This window comes from Ceratotherium simum, chromosome 7, assembly GCF_057802395.1.
Source record: "Ceratotherium simum simum isolate JZ-2026a chromosome 7, ASM5780239v1, whole genome shotgun sequence".
NCBI lineage: Eukaryota > Metazoa > Chordata > Mammalia > Perissodactyla > Rhinocerotidae > Ceratotherium > Ceratotherium simum.
Window position 1 is genome coordinate 18,984,493 of NC_141906.1, and position 19,199 is coordinate 19,003,691.

General features: G+C 39.6%; 1 protein-coding gene across 1 annotated transcript in view; it reads right to left on the reverse strand.

The window, feature by feature from the left end:
* Window positions 1-16,632, reverse strand: part of CTR9 (CTR9 component of Paf1/RNA polymerase II complex) — a 29,667-nt gene extending 13,035 nt beyond the window's left edge. The window contains exons 1-12 of the mRNA XM_004418435.3: window positions 16,205-16,632; window positions 14,893-14,991; window positions 12,632-12,871; window positions 11,990-12,107; window positions 11,417-11,506; window positions 8,457-8,605; window positions 4,791-4,898; window positions 1,314-1,421; window positions 971-1,207; window positions 653-742; window positions 412-540; window positions 122-305 (exon numbers count right to left, since the gene is read on the reverse strand). Coding sequence (XP_004418492.1) covers window positions 122-305; window positions 412-540; window positions 653-742; window positions 971-1,207; window positions 1,314-1,421; window positions 4,791-4,898; window positions 8,457-8,605; window positions 11,417-11,506; window positions 11,990-12,107; window positions 12,632-12,871; window positions 14,893-14,991; window positions 16,205-16,249 — 1,597 coding nt within the window. The 5' untranslated portion in view covers window positions 16,250-16,632. The remainder of the gene's footprint in view (window positions 1-121; window positions 306-411; window positions 541-652; window positions 743-970; window positions 1,208-1,313; window positions 1,422-4,790; window positions 4,899-8,456; window positions 8,606-11,416; window positions 11,507-11,989; window positions 12,108-12,631; window positions 12,872-14,892; window positions 14,992-16,204) is intronic.
* Between the last annotated feature and the right edge of the window lie 2,567 nt (window positions 16,633-19,199).

Consider the following 19,199-nt stretch of genomic DNA (forward strand, 5'->3'; position numbering starts at 1 on the left):
GGGACACAATAACCTTCAAAATTTTTACTCTTGGTTCTAAGCAAGATTTTTTTTTTCAGGCTAAATTTTTGCTGCTGTTGTGGGAATTTTAATACATAAAAAAAAAGCTTAAAATTCTTACAGTCAACATAATTAGGATGTTCCCGTAAGATGTTTTTATATAGCTTTTCTGCTTCATGGAATTCACACATTGCCTCATACAGCCTGGCTAAATTGTAGGACGTTGTAACAGAAATGGCATTATAATAATGTTCATCATGCTCAGCTTCTGCCTTCGCACGATCCAACGATGCCAAAAAATATTTCTATGAGAAAGAAAACTACATTGTTAAAAGACTTAGTTGATAACACCTAAAAAAGTGTGCATTTAACTTAACAGTAAAAAAGAAGGGATTACTTCTATTTTCCTACCTTTGCCTCCCCTAGATTTCCAAGTCTAAAATGGAGGGCACCCACATTGTTCAGAATCTCTGGGGGGACGTCGGCCTGCACTTTCTCCTGAAGGATCCGTGTTGCTGTTCCATAGGCTGAAAGGGCACCCTGAATTTTCATGGTGGACAGAATAAGGTGTAAGTAAAAATGAGAGAGAGAAACACTACACAGGTTTACAAAAAACATGCTAGGTAGGAGATGGAAAACGTGGCTAAAATACCTGTATATCAGTCTGTTCTAAGATTTGTGCCAATTCAATCCAAGCTTCAACGTCATCAGGATACTGTTCTGTGACCTTCTTCAAATGGCCCTGGGATAAAAGAGATCATTAAGGTAAAGCACTCCGACCACAGGCTGTCAAAGTAAAAAGTGGTGGCTACTCTACCTGGTTTAATAAGTCAACTGTTTGTTATTTCAACTGGAACAAGCTCAGCTAACAAAACTGCTTCCATCATATCTCTACTAGCAATAACAAGAAATGAGGAATGAGAGTCTAGGGATAGCTCACAGAAAATAGCTAAGATTTTAAAAAATGTACCTTGGCGATGTCTCGTTTTTCTTGATCTTCTGAGGCAGCATATAGAGAGCCAAGAATTTTCATAGTTTCATAATTATTAGGATAAGCTTTCAAAACTTTCTCAAAGCACTGAGATGCATTTTCTTTGTCACCTCGATAAATGTACATTTGTCCCAAACCAAAAAATGGCAGCACAAAAGAAGATGAGGCAAACTGTGTGGCTTGATAGTAGTACTGGAAAGCTTGGTCATAATCTTCCTAAAAAATGAAACAAGACCAACAATACGAACAAAAGTTTTTAAAAGACTTGAAATATTATAAAACAAAAGAACTAGATATTTAGAGAGGGTATAAATGGTCTTACCTGAACGTGGAATGATCTAGCCAGCTGATAGCAACTCTCTGCTTGCATTGCCTCCACTTCTGTGTTATGGAAGGCGTGCAGAGCCAAGTGCTGGACTTTACTATAATCCTGAACAAGAGAGACCCGAAAATCAAGGGAGTGAACTAAACAACTCTAATCATCTCAATCATAAGGCTTTTGCAAATTTCATTTTTAAAATGTGTTAATTGAATTAACAATAACAGCACTGTATCCAGAATTACAAATCATTTTTCTCATTCCCCTTGCTGATAAATTCAAGGGAGACAGAAGTAACACTATACGCAGTACTTAACATCTGCCCAATTACATATATTACTTCATTTAATCCCCACCACAATCCTTTGAGCTATGAGCCCTAGTTTTGTAATGAGAAAACCTAAGAGAGGTTAAATCCCTTATTACTAGTAATGGTAGCAGTTATAATTTATTGAGAACTATTATGTGCCAAGCATTATGCCAGGTACGATACTTACATTAGTTCTTTTTTTTTTTTTTAGATTTTTTTTTTTTATTTATTTTTCCCCCAAAGCCCCAGTACATAGTTGTCTGTCATAGCTGCACATCCTTCTAGTTGCTGTATGTGGGACGCGGCCTCAGCATGGCTGGAGGAGTGGTGCCTCGGTGCGCACCCGGGATCCGAACCCGGGCCGCCGGCAGCGGAGTGCACGCACTTAACCGCTAAGCCACAGGGCCGGCCCATTAGTTCTAATCTTAATGGAAAAACCTGCAAAGAGTATCATTATTACCATTTTATTGATGCGGAAATAGATGCTTAAAGAAGTGAAGTGTGCTGTCTAAGGTGGAAAAGTTAGAATCTGAATTTAGTCTTTTTTCCTGACTCCAAAGGAAATGTTCTGTCATGAGGGTAGCAAGTGCCAGCGCCTGGATCTGAATCCGGCTCTATCTGAATGCATGCGCATCACCTTCTCACTGGACCTGACTTTAATTTGGATTATCCAGCTTATCTCCTGAGAGTCTCAAAGTATATACAGCAGGGGTAGGAAACAACTTTCTGGTTTCAGTAGGGATGTATGTTATTCATATAACTAGAAATCTGGTCTGAAGAAGAGCTTTTGTTTGGTCAATGGCCAGTTTTGAGATTTTTTTTTTCACATTAGGAATAATAATGTGATTGCAGTTTAATAGCAAAGAAGTGTTTCCCATTAGATAAGTACTTAATATGCATAGTACATGTAATCCTAACTACCACGTCTCAAATCCTATAAAGTAGGTATTATTACTGTTTTACAAGGCAGGAAATAAAAGTTTAGGAATATTAACTTATTTGCCCAAAGCCACATAACTATATAATGGTGATGCCTGAATTTGAACCAGGTGATTCAAACTCCACACTTTTAACTATGTCACACAGCTTTTTAGCTCAATTTACATATTGTTCACTGGGATGAGGGGAAGCATCAAACGTTGGGTTTGTTTTGCTATGAAATCTACTTTAATTTTCCTAGTTTTATTACTCTATGACTCATAACACATGTTTTAGGGAATAAAATAGTTCTTTTGAAAGTTAACATACAACGTATTGAAGATTAGATTCTATTTTAAAATCTTCATTCACCCCTTCTTTAGCACAACTGAGACTTCTCTTTTTTAGTTTCTTTCCCCCCACAGTTTTTGTCCTTAACCCACTCTGCATTCTGGTTGCTTCTCTTTCAGATCAAAAGACCAAACTCAATTCTCAGCTCTTTCTGGAGGTCTGTGTTACTTGTTCCAGGAGTCACAAGCGCCCACCCTTAAACCCACTTCACTACTCAATTACTGAAGTGTCTAATGTTAATTATTAATACCTTTTCTTCCCAGCTAAACTTTTCTTCTGTAGGGAGGCAAGGTAGTCTGGTGGGCAGAGAACTAAAAGCCACATCTCAACTTTACTATCTGCTAGCTTAGTGCATTTTGGCAAGTGATGTTATTTAACATTGCTGAGACTCAAATTTTCTTATCTATAAGAAAGAGAAATAGAAATATCCTGCCTACTTCCTATCTCTGAGGGCTGCTGCAATGACAAATTGAGAAAACATATGTAAACACGCTCTGTAAACCTTAAAGACACAAATTCAGCGCAAGATAACCTCACATCACCTGGCACATGCTGATCACAGACCAGGTGTTCAGTAACACAAACAGATTGGCTTGATTTACAAATTTCACTTATGTAATCTATAAGGTTCTGTATATCCTGATTGTTTTAAGTACAGGCAAGTCTTTATCTTCAGCAGTGGAAGGGTGACCAACAATGAAAATTAAAAACTGAATAATTCTCATTTGCTTCAAGGAAGCTGTCTTAAGACCTGTGAGCAATGATTATTAGATATGCACTCAAATATTTAGAATCATCAGTCCTTTGTTTCAGTAAAAACCAAGCTAACTTGTGTAACTGTTTTACCCTAAACAGTAACGGTTCTTATCTCTTTACTTATAAGATACATTTCCATCTTCTCCCTAAATAGTTGTCTTTTAGTGCTATAATAGTTATAGCATAAAGCTTAGTTAATAATTCATTATGAAAGGGGTGTATGCTTCTATAGCCAGAGGGAGTAAAGCATCATGGTTAACAGCTGGGTGACCTTAGGCTATTGACTCTGCCTCAATTATTAATCCACAAAATGAGGATAATATTACCCACCTCATAGGACTCTTGTGAATATTATATAAATTCACTCAATGCACTTTTAACAATGCTTGGCGTTTAGTAAGCACTGAATGCACGTTAATAGCAACAATAACAGCAACATAGTATCTATTATTAATACAGACTGATGCAGTTTTGTGAACTTTTACCTAAACTGCTATTTAACTATTTTTAAGTTCTTAATACAATTCAGTACCTGGTTTTGATATGGCAGATTAAACTTTCATGCTTACTGTATAAAAACTTTACCAATGACATCTTGGATTAGTATTTAAGAAATCTATTGCCTATCAGGAGCCCACCATACGCTATGCTCTTACTAAACTAAACTATGAAGACTATCTCACACACCTGCACCTTTCCCCTTTTAACTACCTAGTGACCTCCTAAAAACCCAGTTCAAGAGCTTTTCCTTCTTGGTGAAAACCCTCCTTAACCACTTGATCACTTCCTCTTTCATTTCTCTACCACAGCAGGGTTGAGACTTTTATTTCTACATTTACATTTGTTTACATGTCTGTGTTTTCTATGAAACCAAACTCCTTGGGTGTAGAAACCATGTCTTACTGACCTCCACATCCCTATCACAGTGTCGGGTACTGTATAAAGAGTTAATAAATATTAAGCGAAAGAATGAATACCAAATGTACCCAACCCCAGATAACTAATACTAAAACTCTAATTTGAAAAAAAACTCTTGACATTTTCAAATTTCTTTCCAAGTTAAAAAAATAAAGTACTAACTGCAGTACAGCAAAACAAAAATCAGGATTTAGAAAGAAACAACTTTAATAAATGACTTCTCCTACCTTTTTGAAGAAAAAGTGATTTGCCAAGTGGTTCAATACCATGGGGTTGCTGGGATCGATAGTGTAGGCTCTGGAAAGCAGCTGGACGCCATTTTTGATGGAATCAGCCTACAACAAAAACGACGGCAGGGTTGATTGAAAATACTACTTAATTAGCATTTTTCAAAGTTTTCTTTATAGTCGGAAGAAATAAGGTTACATAAATTTAAGTTCAGATACCAAAATATAGCTCTTGTTTTAACTAACCTTCACCAGGGACAAAAAAAAATTAAAATAGCGAGTTAAATTGTTAGAATTTAGTTTTCTTAACAAACTCAATTGCAGGAGCACCTTCACTGGAAAGCCCTCCCTGCCCTCTGATATATTGGGTGCATGTAATAAATATACTTGATATCAGAGTCCCAAACATTTTACTGCTAATCCCTAAGGCAAATAATAGAAAATACTCCAAAAGATTGCATTTTTAACAGCTTTACTGAGATATAATTCACATACTATTCACCCACTTAAAGTGTATAATTCAACTTTTTTTTAGTATGTTCACAGAGCTGTGCAACCATCACCACAATCTAATTTTGGAACTCTTTCATTATCCCCAAAAGAAAGCCCATACCCATTAGCAGTCAATTTCCATTTATCCACAACCCCTCACCCAGACCTCCCACCATTCCTCTCTGCCCCCAACCCTAGGCAATTAATTATTAATCTGCTTTGTCTCCATAGATTTCCCTATTCTGAACATTTCACATCAATGGAATCATTTGTGGTCTTTGTGGAATCAATGTGGTCTTTGGTAACTGACTCTTTTCATTGAGCATAATGGTTTTTTTTTTAATAGCATAATGTTTTAAAAGTTCATCCCTATTGAGGCATGTATCAGTACTTCACATATTTTCTTCTAAAAGTTTTAAAGTTTTGCTTTTCTCATTTAGGTCTTTAGTCCACCTGTAATGGATTAGTTATGGTATGAGTTAGGCATATAACTTTTGATTACCAATGGCCCACTGTTGATCAGACGATCTCTGTTGTATTCAAGTTTCCACCTACACATAGGTCAGTTTGAGCTCTCTATTCTGTTCCACTGGTCTGTCCTTCTAACTGTGTACTAACATCACACTAGCTCTGCCACTACAGCTCTGTCAGGAAGTTCTCTTCCTACCTCACTATTATTCAAAACTATTTTGGCTAATCTTGGTCTTTGGCTCTTATGAAGTTTAGATCAGATGTCCAAGCTCCCTGAAAACTGTTGGGATTCAAAGGATCTCTGCCTAGGACCTGAACAAAACTGGGGTTCTGTTGTTAGGAAACACAGCTGCATGTTCCTATGAAATGGCTACTGGATAAACAATAGTATCTGCAACACCTTCTATTCCTAGAACAGAACGAACGAGTGATGAATTTTCTCAGATGCTTTTTCTGCACCTAGATGGACAGTCATATTATGTTTCTTCCCTTAGACTTCCATGATATGGTTTCAATCACAATGAGGCACAGATTTTCAATGTTGTAATGTCTTTGTAATCCTGGGATCTATTTGATCTACTTGATCATGGTGTATTTTTTTTTTTTTTTGCATATACATTCATAAATGGAATCTGGCCTCTAATTTTCTTTCCTTATCACCTTTACAGAGTTTAGTATTAAGCAATACGTAACCCTCATAAAAAACACCTGAAGCTTTCCTTCATTTTCATATTTTCTGAAAGTTTGTGTTAGATAAGAATTATGTGTTCCTTGAAGATTTGGCAAATAAGACACCGTAGGCTGATTACTGACTCAATTTCTTTAATGGTTATTAGCTTATTTGGGTTTTCTATTTCTATTGATGTGAGTCAAATTACCAAAATGTTGTTCATTGTATTGCCATACTTCTCAGTTCTTATATCCTATCCTCTTTGTTCCATGGCACACTCCTCTGGTTTTACTTTATTTTTCTCCTTCACCCTCAATCCCTTCTTCTAATCCTCTCCTCATCACAATTATCCACTCTAATGTGCTCGCTATATATTCTAAGTATGCACATATCTTATAAAATATGTAATGTCATTTATGTGTTTTTTTAAACACACATAAACAGTATGGGCTATAAATCTCATTCTATTTTTGTAGCTCAACTCTACGTTTTTAAGCTAATATCTATGTTGCTATATGTGTACCTAGGTCATTGCTGTCTCCCAAAATCTATCCTCCAACCATGATGGCCATCTCTCTTTTCCCCATTTTCCTTCCCTATCTTTCTAGGAGCTTCTTACAGATTATAGTTTAATGCTTGAGTTCTACATACTTTCCTCTCACTTTGCCCCAGGGTCTGGATTGAGAGAGACAGACAGCAACTTTTGCTATTTCACCATTGTGACAAGAATTGGAAACCTCTTAAGATTTTTATATATCTATATTGTATTTGTAATTAAATCCCCCTAATTCTTAATATTGTGTTTTGTTTGTGTGACATTTTTCCTCTTTTTACTTTCTTGTTCAGTTCTTGCTTGAGATTTATCTGCTTTATTAGTCCCCATCTCCCACCTCCCCCCACAGAGCCCCTTTGGGTTTAGTGCTTCTAGCCGTTGTCTTGGTATGGCAGACGTCTGCAGACTACCCGACAGCCATTTTACCCTTCCTACCCGGCTAACAGAATCCAGACTCTGTAGCCTGTGGAGATCTTCTGATGTCAGGAAGGAAAGCTCCCTCCTCCTCTTCTCCAGCCCCAGAGGATGAATCATGATTGCTCTAAACCAGTCAAGATGACCCACTCCCCTTTCCTGGAGACTGGTCTAAGGCAGTTGTTCTCAACTTCGGGCACTGTCGTTTTCGGTTACCACAAACAGAAGGGTTGTACTGGCACTTAGTGGGCAGAGGTCAAGGATGCTGCTAAACATCCCATAATGGGTAGAATAATTCCCCACAACAAAATATTATCTAGCCCAAAACATCAATAGTGCTGAGGCTGAGAAACCCTGGTAACTCTGTCTAGACAATTATACATAAGGAGAAGCATGACTGCGAGCTTCCTTGTCAATATAGGACAGAACTTCTCCAAGAGAAAGCCTTTATCATCTCCCTTTCCTCCCTCCGTATAAGGCTGATGTAATGACGAGATGCCGGGAGATGCAGCAGCTATCTTGCAACTGTGAAGTGACAGACATGAGGAGGAAAGGCCACAGATTAAGAGAGGACAGAAAGATATAAAACCCTGGGTTTGATGATACTGAGGTGCCAAATCTGAGACCTTAGACAGCTTGTTTAGTAAACAATAAAAACTCTTGTGTTTAAGTTACTGTAGTGTGCTTTTTGTTACTGCCACTGAAAGCATTCCAAACTGATATGTAGTCCATAATCCCTTATCTGAGATTCCAAAATCAAAAAACCTCTAAAAACATAAGTTTTTTTGTAATCTTAAAGTAAGCTCATTTGGTGGCAAAAGTTTACCTGAATTTGAAGCTACTCCCTAAGTGTGAATAGTCACTCATTTTGCCACAGAAATATAATTTTGCGTTTGGGGTTGTGTCCTAATAACCGGGGTATTACACATTATGCAGTGTAGACACAGTACTACATTTCTATAATCTGAAATCTTGATTTCTAAAACACTCTGGCCTCAACAGTTTTAGATAAGGGATCTGGGTCTGAAAATCAGTCAGGAAATAGATAACTTTTTCACTCACATACCTCTTTATTGTTGAGTTCTAGAACAGCCAGACCAACCAATGCTCCCACACATTTGGAATTGAGTTCCAGGGCTCTGCTGAAAGCCAGACGAGCTTTCTCCAGTTTGTTAAGTTTCACAAAGCAATGGCCCATTCCTAAACGAACTTCCGCTAAAAAAATAAAGTCATTCAATCTGTCAAACTAGGGCATTTTTAGGGTTTGAACTTTAAAAACTGCTTAAACATTCTCTATTTATGAGTTGCAAAATCCCAAAACTAACCTCAGTATAACTACGCTACAAAATCTTTTGGTATATCACAAACTTGGTTTCACTGGGGATTAGGTTATAGACTCTCCCCCCCCGCCCGACCCTCACCCTCTCATCATGGATATCTTTCTCATCACAGAACATCTATAACAGTGGTATTTTTCAGGAGTGTCTACTAACACTCCTGGCTACACTGTACCTTCAATATTTAATTTTTGAAGGGTAATTTTTTTTTTTTTTGTGAGGAAGATCAGCCCTGAGCTAACATCCGTGCTAATCCTCCTCTTTTTGCTGAGGAAGACTGGCTCTGAGCTAACATCTATTGCCAATCCTCCTCCTTTTTTCTTCCGCCAAAGCCCCAGTAGATAGTTGTATGTCATAGTTGCACATCCTGCTAGTTGTTGTATGTGGGACGCGGCCTCAGCATGGCCGGAGAAGCGGTGCGTCGGTGCACGCCCGGGATCCGAACCCGGGCCGCCAGTAGCGGAGCACACACACTTAACTGCCAAGCCACAGGGCCAGCCCCTGAAGAGCAATTTTTAAACAGAGAACAAAAAGTTTCATTAAGGTCTTAAATATTGAGACTGACTACAGGCACATACTGTCACTCCCTTCAGGGCTATGCTTACTCGTGCTACCCAATTTCAAGGCCATGCCAAAACACAACCATGTTCCTATCTAAGGCCAACCTCTCCACTGGTCACTAGATCCTACCCCTTCTCATCTATTTAAGCACACTGCTCCGGCAACCCTCCCCTATTTTTCCTGCATAATCAAATTTCCCCTCCCTACTAGATTATTCTCACCCACATACATTCTGTCACCTTAAAAAAATCCTCTCGATTCCATTTCCCTTTCCAGTTGTCAGCCCATTCCTATTCTTCCCTTGATAGCAAAACTCCTTGAGAGATCTATCTACACCTGCTGCCTCCAATTCCTTTCCTTCCATTTTCTCTTGAATGCGCTCCAATGAGGATCTCCACCCCCACCAACATTCCAGGAAAACTGCTTTTATCAAGGTCACTAACGATTTATATGCCGCCAAATCCAATGATCAATTCTCAGACCCTATTTTATTTGGCCGAACAACAGAACTGACACTGACACCCTCCCCTTCTGGAAACATTTTACATTTGACTTCAAGGACAGTGCACTTCCTCTCTTTTCCTCCTACACCTCCCACTGCTCCTTCGCTGATTCTTCCTCATTTCCTAACTTCGAAATGTCAGAGTGCCCTAGGCCTCCATCCTTGGACCTCTTTTCCATCTACACTCACTCCCCTGGTGACCTCAGACAGTTTCGTGGCTCTATATACCCTCTATATGTTGATGACTTCCAAATTAATTTCTTGGGCCCAGACCTCTTTCCTGAACTCCAGCCCTCCTGACTTGTCCACTTGTACGTCTAAAAGGCATTTCAAACTTTTCATGTCTAAAACTAGTTCCTCTTGGGGCCGGCTCCGTGGCTTAGCGGTTGAGTGCGCGCGCTCTGATGCTGGCGGCCCGGGTTCGGACCCCGGGAGCGCCCCGAGGCACCACTTCTCCGGCCAACGTGAGGCCGAGTCCCACGTACAGCAACTAGAAGGATGTGAACCTGTGACATACAACTATCTACTGGGGCTTTGGGGGGAAAAAACTGAATAAATAAAATCTTTAAAACTAGTTCCTCTTGAACTATTTTCCAAACGTCGTAAAATGTAACTCCACTCTTCCAATTGCTTATACAAAGGAGGTACCTTTGACTCCTCCTTGATTTCACACATCACATCTACTCCATCAGTTCTTCCTTCAAAAGATATTTAGAATCTCACCACTTACACCTCCGCTATTACCACTCGAGTGCAAGCCACAATCCTCTCTGACCTGCATGACTGCAATAGCCTTCTACCTGGTCTTCCTACTTCTATCCTTGCCCCCAGGCCCCAGTCTACTCAACTCAGAAGCTCGAACGATCCTTTTAAATATAAGTCAGATCACGTTACTTACTCCTCTGCCTAAAGCCCTCCAATGGCTTCCTACGTCTCTCAGAGTAAAAGCTGAAGTCCTTATAATAGTCTGTGACGCCTTACATGATTGGTCGCTGGTTATATCTTTGACCCCAGTTCTTACTACTTTTCGTCCTCGTTCCCTCTCCCTCTCCATTCCAGACACACTGGCTTCCTCACTCTTCCTCAAACCTGCCAGGCCCACTGTTTCATGGACCCTTGTACCTCCTGCTCCCTCTCTCTGGGAATAATCTTCTCCCAGGTATCTGCATACCTCTTAGATTTTTTAGGTCTTTGCGTGAATGTTTCAGCAATGCATTTCCCTGGTCAACCTTTCTAAGCAACATCCCCTTATCAATACCTTACATAGTATATATTTTACTCATTTATCTACCCCACTGGAAAATGAATTCCATGAGGGCAGGGACTTTTGTCTCTTTGGTTCATTGCGGCAATCCCTGGGTCTAGAACGGTGCCTGGCACATTGTTGGTACTCAATGAAATTTCCTAAATAAATGAGATTTTGAAAAGAAAAATACTACAGGGTAAAAAGATTATAACACGATCTATTCAGCTTTTGAATCAAACATAGTATTTTTTAAAAATCTTAATTCCGTCATTTCAACAATCCTACAATATCTTTTCACAACTAACTTCATAAGCAACTGCCAAATCCTCAATATTTTAAGTTGGATCATAAAGAGCTTAGACTTAAAGTTTTTCTCTTACCTGGACATCCTGGGTTAGTACGCAATGCCTTCTTATAATAAGCAAGAGCTCCTCTGTAATCCTTCTTGTTGAAGGAAATGCAAGCTTTACCTGTAATTTTTTAAAATAAACACACACTGATTCAAGAACACAAGGTTAATATGCTCTACACTAACTCTCCTAAATCAAATACATCTCCCAGTAAGAAATACTTGAAAATAGTGAAAATGATTGCATATTAAAACTTGTTTTCCATAAGGTATATTAATTTATGCCTATAAACAGAACAGTCCTGTCTTGATGTTAAATGTTATAAAACAGTAATTAAAATAGCTTAGAGCTGTCCAAATAGAGATTGTTTATTGACTCTTTAGAAGTGGATAACAAATTATTCTTAACTGGTACATATTTTATTTCTGTAATTTCAAGAGAAACAATGATAGTGTTTCTATTGCAGATAGCCTCATTTTTAATAAGGTAAAGCTCTTTTACTTTGCTGTCCAGCTCAGTTACTAAGGAGCTATTATAAAGAGATATATTCCACGCATATCTGAAAAATATAGATTCCTAAGATGGTTGCTGAAAACGACTTACCAAGAAGGGCTGGAATATTATTTGGAGACTGGTTGAGTACAAAATGAAATTGTGCATCAGCCTGATCCATTTTGTCACCTTCAAGTAGGCAGAAGCAGGCTCTTCCCAACAAATGGTTCTGAAAATGTAATGCATCATCTTAGACTTGACTTCATCAAGGACTAACCACAATTTAACATGAATGTGTAACACTAAAATGAAAACTATATAGGAAGAAGGTGGAGCATCACAAATTCCTCTACCAACTATAACGTGTTTAAACTACCAATACGCAATTCTTAATTACAAACTGAGAAATTATCCTGAAATGCAAGTCTTCTGTGCCAGGAACAATAAGAAAAATAAAGGTTCAAACTCCTTAAAATATGCTTGAAATTCACCTAGAGATGTTGGGATTACTGACTCCCCACGTGGATAAGTCTCATATGCTAAATTTGCCCATATTAATTCAACAGTACAAGGACCAAAGAAATTCCAGTCTTAAGGAGGAGCCTTTCTTCCTTTTGATGATTTGTATCAACCATGTTATTTTAAGAAAAACTCTTTGAAAAAGAAAAATCTGTTGCCTATCACATACATTTTGCTCTCATGTGGTATTTTTTTTCCACTGTCATGAATTCAAAGAAATATAACTTATTTTACCTGATCATACATAATAATTTTATCGGCCATTGTATACAGCAGGGTTGCCTGTGTAATAAGATCTTTCTTATTGTCCTTATTCTTTTCCTTCCGAGCCTGTTGGACATAATAGGCCGCCAGTGTATCCAAGCAAGTCATCTGGTCTTTTTCGTGGTCTCTATAGTCCAAATTGCCATCTATACGTGCTGCTTCCAACAACTTTACAAACTCTTCTGTTTTTCCTTGCTTGTAGTATTCCAGCTATAAGGTAAAGAATCAAATTAGAATTACTAAAGCCTGTGTCCATACAAAAAGTTGTACACGAATGCTTATAGCAGCTTTACTTGTAATAGCGAAAAACTGGAAACAACCCAATTGTTGATCAACAGGTGAATGCACAAATCAGCTGTGGTGTATCTGCACAATGGCTACTGCTCAGCAGTAAAAAGGAAGGAACTATTGATACATGCTACAACATGGATAAATCTCAAAATAATTATGCTGAGTGAAAGAAGCCAGACCAAAAGGAATACATATGTACTGTATGATTCCATTTATATAAAACTCTAGAAAATGCAAACTAGTCTTTAGCAACAAAAAGCTGATCAGGGGTTGCCTGGAAACTGTGGAGGGCAGGGGAGAGTTTGAAGGAAAGTTTTCAAGGGTGATGGATATATGCATTATCTTGATTGTGGTGATGATTTCACAGGCATATACATATGCTAACCTTATCAAATGGTATACATCAAATACATACAGTTCATTATAGGTGAATTTTATCTAATAAAGTTGTTAAAAATAATTATAATCACTTACAAATGTTTCCAGCTTACTTCTTACCCAGATAATAATTAATTTCAAACTAAATCAGAGCTCAAGATAGAGAAAGCAATAATGAGAGGTATAAATAATTCTGAACAGAAAACTTGGGTTCTAGATGTATCAAAAATTATCTATGACTTTGGGCTTGTGGAATAACTTCCCTGGACATCAGTTTCATTTATTAACAATCAAAGAAACATCTATCATTTACTAACCACCTACTATGGGCCACATACTATGCCAGGAACTTCATATACATTATCTCTAATCCGTACAACCACCCTTGAAGTGAATACTAACACCTCTCTCTTTTAGATGAGGAAACAGGCTCAGAAGGCAGATCATTTGTCTAAGGTCACACAGCTAGCAGCCAAGTTGGAATTTGAGAAAAGGCCTCTTGAATTGCAAAGTCTACACTCTTTCCTCTGTAACAATCTATAGCCCTCATGTTTCATCAATTTATTTTACCACAGGTGCCATGCTAATCCTCCAATACTCCAATTTTCATGTAAGTGCTACCAAAGGAGGCATTTGTACTAAAAAAAATCTAAGTTCTCTTCTGGTTTGAAAAAATGTGTGACAAGCATGAATGGCTTGTTCCCCATAGACTAGGAACACTTAGCACTTCAAGTCAAGAAGGCACTGCTTGTCACTGACAGTACTTTTCTGCAAATCCACATCTAAGAAACTCTTCGAGTTGGGCTTGAGCACTGGATACTAGCCCAATTTCAGGCCTACTTCTCTGACCCTTCAAGACAATATTAGGAGCCTCCTATGTATCCTTCCATGGAAGTGACCTGTGGTACACTTGCTTAGGAATAATGATTATAGTACCATATACTACTGCAAGCATTTACTATAATGTTCCCATAAAAAGGAAACATCATTACACAGCTGGTGCTGGGGATGGCTGAGGGTGTTAGAATTTTAGGCTCTCTGAGGTGATTTTCCTGGGAATCTCTAGTAGTGTTTATGTTATGGAAGGGACCAAACAGGACAAAAAAACTTAATCTCGCGATAAACTTCATTCAGAAGCACTTCTGTGGGTTATCGTGGAACCTAATCACCTTCTAGAGTATTTTACAGGAAATGTTTTATTGTTATAGGAAACAATGTCAAGTGGCAATGTTTACATCGTGGCACCTTGTTTTTTCTCAGCTTATCTATAAACCATAAGCCAGTCCTCACTGAGTAGTCACTAAATAATCAAATACTCAATATAGTATTTAACTTAAATGAATTTTGCCTTTACCAACATCTATTAATTTACGAGTGGAGTAGCACATCATTTAGGAAACTGGCCTTTTCATTCCATAAACAGTGATACAATTAACTTCCATACACATGGCACAATTAATTTACTTATCATGCACCCAAGCTGGCTAGTAGCATATCCGAAAACAGAAACCACATATTTTTCCCAGTCAATATATAAAAACATTTGTTATATGGACACTGACCGCCAAAGCAATCCATATGTGCAGTTGTGTATGTTCCTGTTTCAGAATACTGATAACTTCATCTCCCTCCGGTAACTGATCGAAGTCAAGTTCAATGACCTAAAACATAAAATGTAGGTTTTAACTTAGTTCTTTTTTAAATTCACATTTCTTCTTTGCTGCTTTTCTTGACTATACATCACTACAGATATATGCAGGGTTGTATTCACTTTCAACCCGGCTGAGCAAGAATATGTTAAGAAATGTTTAAGGAGCAAACGACAAATAGGTTATATGGCATTACTAAAATAAAAGCTCACAGAAGCAAACAAATCCTGCTAGTTGTCCTCAAATCACTAGAACTATAAAACACTGCAAAAACTCTGCTTACTCAAACACAACATAAAACCCTGCTTAACATATAATGCAGGTAAAGTGCAGATAAGCACCCGAGAGACTCGGACGCTAGGTCTGACAACTTGAGAAGCACCATCCTAGCAGCAATGCAAAGCTGAATGCCACTGCATACATGAATCATGGAGGCAGCATTTGTGTGTCACAGACACTCCTAAATGTGGGCACAAAAATAATAGTAAGAAAATGTTCTGGAATTAGACAGTGGTGATGGTTACACAACTTTGCGAATATTACTAAAGACCACTGGATTTTACGGCAAGTGAATTATATCTCAATATTATATCTCAATCAAACAAAAATAAGAGTATGAGACATCCAGCAGCAATACATCAATGCTGGGAGCTTTACTCGGACAAGCCTCAGGCCACCATGAACGAGGTGTGGGGCCGGGAGAAGGGGGCTCATTCTATCAGCACACAGCAGCGGCCAGATCTTGGGGTCTCTATGCCACTGATGGGGCCTTGTGTGGCAGACACTGTGCATGACAGACTCGAGTTTTTAAGGGAGAAAGGGCGACATCCTATATATTCCCAGGGAAAGACAGAGCAGTAGAGAGCCCACGGTGACATCAGCGCCCACCTCTGCGACCTGCGAGGTGCTTTACAGTTTATCCAGCACTCTCACACCCCTGCGCCCGCGAATCAGGAAAGCGCAGACTACTGTCAGATACGAACAGGCTGGAGGAGAACTTTCAAGAACTCCTTCTCGAGGTGCCCCGAGGCTGCGGGGAGGCGGTGCTCCCAGCCGGGGAGGGCACAGGGGCTGGGGAAGGAGGCGATCAGAGCTTCGGCCGGGGATTTCGATCCGGACTCCGCGGGCAGAGGGTGCTCCCGCTTCGGAGACGAAGTCGAGAGAAAGGGGAGGAGGAGATCGTCCAAGTTCACGGCCCCCGCCCTCCCCCATACTCGACACTCACCTCGTCAGTGTCCCGGAGGGGAATCTCGATGGAGCCCCGCGACATGATGAGACCAGAGGACGAGCGGGTGTCTCGCCCCGCCGCTCCGCAGCCGGTCCTCCTGGCTTCTGGCTCCTCCAGACGCTGCCGGCCGCTCGGGCTCCGGTGGTGACTGCCGCTCCGCGGCGCCGCCGGAGCTCCGGCTTCTCCTTCCCGTCAGCCGCTTAAACAACGAGCAGCCTTCGCCGTCCGGCCACTTCCGGCAGCCCCGCCCCCTGCCCCGGAAGTACTCCCCGCTGGGGGCCTGCGGGCTCCGCCTCGGCTCCGGTGTTTCTCTGACTTGGGGATGACGGCTCCGAGGCTTTCGTTGGCGTGTCTACCGCTCCGTGGGCCTGCGGCTTCTGGATCTGAGCCCGGCACCGGCGCGGCCCGGAATAAATGCTCCGAAGGCGGGCCGCCCCGCCCTGAGGGGGACGGGACGACGAATGAGGCGCGGGTTCGGGGCTGGCCACGGACTGACGTGGGGCCTCTGGCCAATTCCGGCAGCCCTCTCCTCCGAGCCCCACTCCGCCCCCGAGCCCGGACCTGGCCTCTCGGGGTGGGCTGGCCAATCTGGTCTTCTTGTCAAGATTGCTGCGGATAATCCAGTCGTTCTTCAACCCAGTCATTGGTTCCTGTTTAGCAGCTGTTGTGTGCGAATCATAACTGTGCTACTTTTGTGATCCGTTTAAATAGACGTTACTGTGAATTCTGTAATCATTGTGATAGGTCATGTATTTTGTGTGGTTTTAGTTTTTTCTTTGAAGCATATGAGAATCTGCTAGATTTGTGATTTTAACAAAGTTGTTGAAGAATTTGATTAAACCTGTAATCAATGTTTTGGTTAAATTATAGAATTTGATTAAATACGTTTTAATTACTGTTTTCATTAAATTACAGAATACGATTAAATTAGTTTGCAATCAATGTTTTGATTGAATCAGAGAAGGATCTGATTAAATAAATTTGTAAACAGTGTCAGTTTTACCTCTAAGTGTCTCTCAGATGTATTCCTTCTCTTCATCTCCACCACCTCCATTCTATCCCAAGCCAACGTCGTTCTTTCCTGCCTGGATTACTGCAACAGCCTCCTTTTTTACTCAATACATCATCCACTCTGGCCCCAAACTCCAACTTGGCTTCAACATGTTACACACTCATCTTTAAAAAGTACCAATTTGATGTTGCCTTTCCTCCCACCTTCTTCAAAACCCTATAAGTGGAAACTTAGTTGTGTAACTATTTCAACGTTGGGCGCTTTGCTGTCCAATACAAACATAATGCTAGTTGCCTAATTTAAAATTTTGTAGTAGCTGCATTAAAAAAGTAAAAAGTAGATGAAATTAATTTTGGTATTATATTTTGTTTAACCCAATATATCCAAAGTATTTCAACATGTAATCAATATAAAAATTGAGAGAATTTACATTTTTTTCATACTTTGTCTTGGAAATCCAGTATGTACTTTCTGCTTACGTACTTAATTCAGTTGCTTAATTTTAATTGGACATACTCTATTTAGGATCTCTATTTAGATTTCAGAAAACTTACAGTTGAAAAAATAGATTCACATACTTGGATTTTTCCAAACACACGTAAAAGTTTTCCAATAACTGAACTATTGGTCTTAAATTTTAAATTAATTAAAAATAAATAAAATTTAAAATTCAATTCCTCTGTTGCATTAGCCATATTTCAAGTGCTCAATAGCCTCAAGTATTTAGTGGATACTGTATTGGACAGCACAGCACTGTATTTCCAGGAAATACTCTTTAATATGTTTTAAGGTTTATAAGTGAGCATTAAACAAAAGTACACATCATGGTAAGTGTTACTCTCATGCCCAGAGCCTCCCTGGCCTTAAAGACCCTAGCGATACATGTGAATTAGTCTTTCAGTTACCGGCAGCCAAAGGCATCCTAACTGTTAATGCAGAACACTGTGATTGAATAACAGGAGGACCCAATTTAGACTGGGATTTGGAGGAAATGACACTTAAGTTGAAACTTGGAAGATGAGTAAAATTTGGCTAGATAAAGGCTATAGGGAGTGTCTACCAGACTGAGGGGATAGCACGTTGAGGAAAAGCTTTGTGAACCTGAAAGAAGGCCGTGTGGCTGGAACGTAAAAAATGAGGAGGAGAATAGCATGAGTTGAGGCTGAAGACATAAGTAGTCAAATCATGCCCAGATTTATCCATGTAAAGCAAAACTGGCACCTTACCTTGCTTCCAAAATGAGTAAGTGTACACATCGCATTCCACAGTTAGGAAAAACAAAACACTTCACACACTGAGGTAAACCAAAAAAGAACAGTGTTACACCAGCTATAGTCTCCAAAGTGAATGAAACCTTCAGCATTTCCCACATTACTGACTCCCTAACAAAAACAATTTAATCGCTGACTTTTATAAGTTTGAAGATATGCAATAATTCGGGGGAATATGGCAATCATAGAAGAAAATTTCTTTTTCCATCATGAACCAACTAACTATAAACCTTATAACTTTGAGTTGTGTGTTTGATGAACTAGTTCTTTTAAAGCCTAAATTCACTTGTAAACTTTTGCAAGTTTTTTTTTTTTTTGAGGAGGAGGCTTGGTCCTGAGCTAACATCTATCTGTTGCCAATCTTCCTCTTTTTCTTTTTTCTCCCTAAAGCGCCAGTACATAGTTGTATATCCTTGTTGTAGATCCTTCTAGTTCTTCTATGTGGGATGCTGCCTCAGCATGGCTTGATGAGAGGTTAGTAGGTCCACGCCCAGGTTCCGAACAGGCAAACCTCAGGCTGCCGAAGAAGGAGTGAACTTAACCACTAGGCCACGGGCCAGCCCCTGCAAGTGTTTTTCTAAGGAAACTATTTTTCTAAATGCTTTTGTCTCTGAGACTTCTTTTGACACAGGATGTGTTGAGGAGTTTGGATTTTATCTTAGGTGCAATGAAACTGAGAAGTTTGAGCTGACGTGTATGTATCAATGAG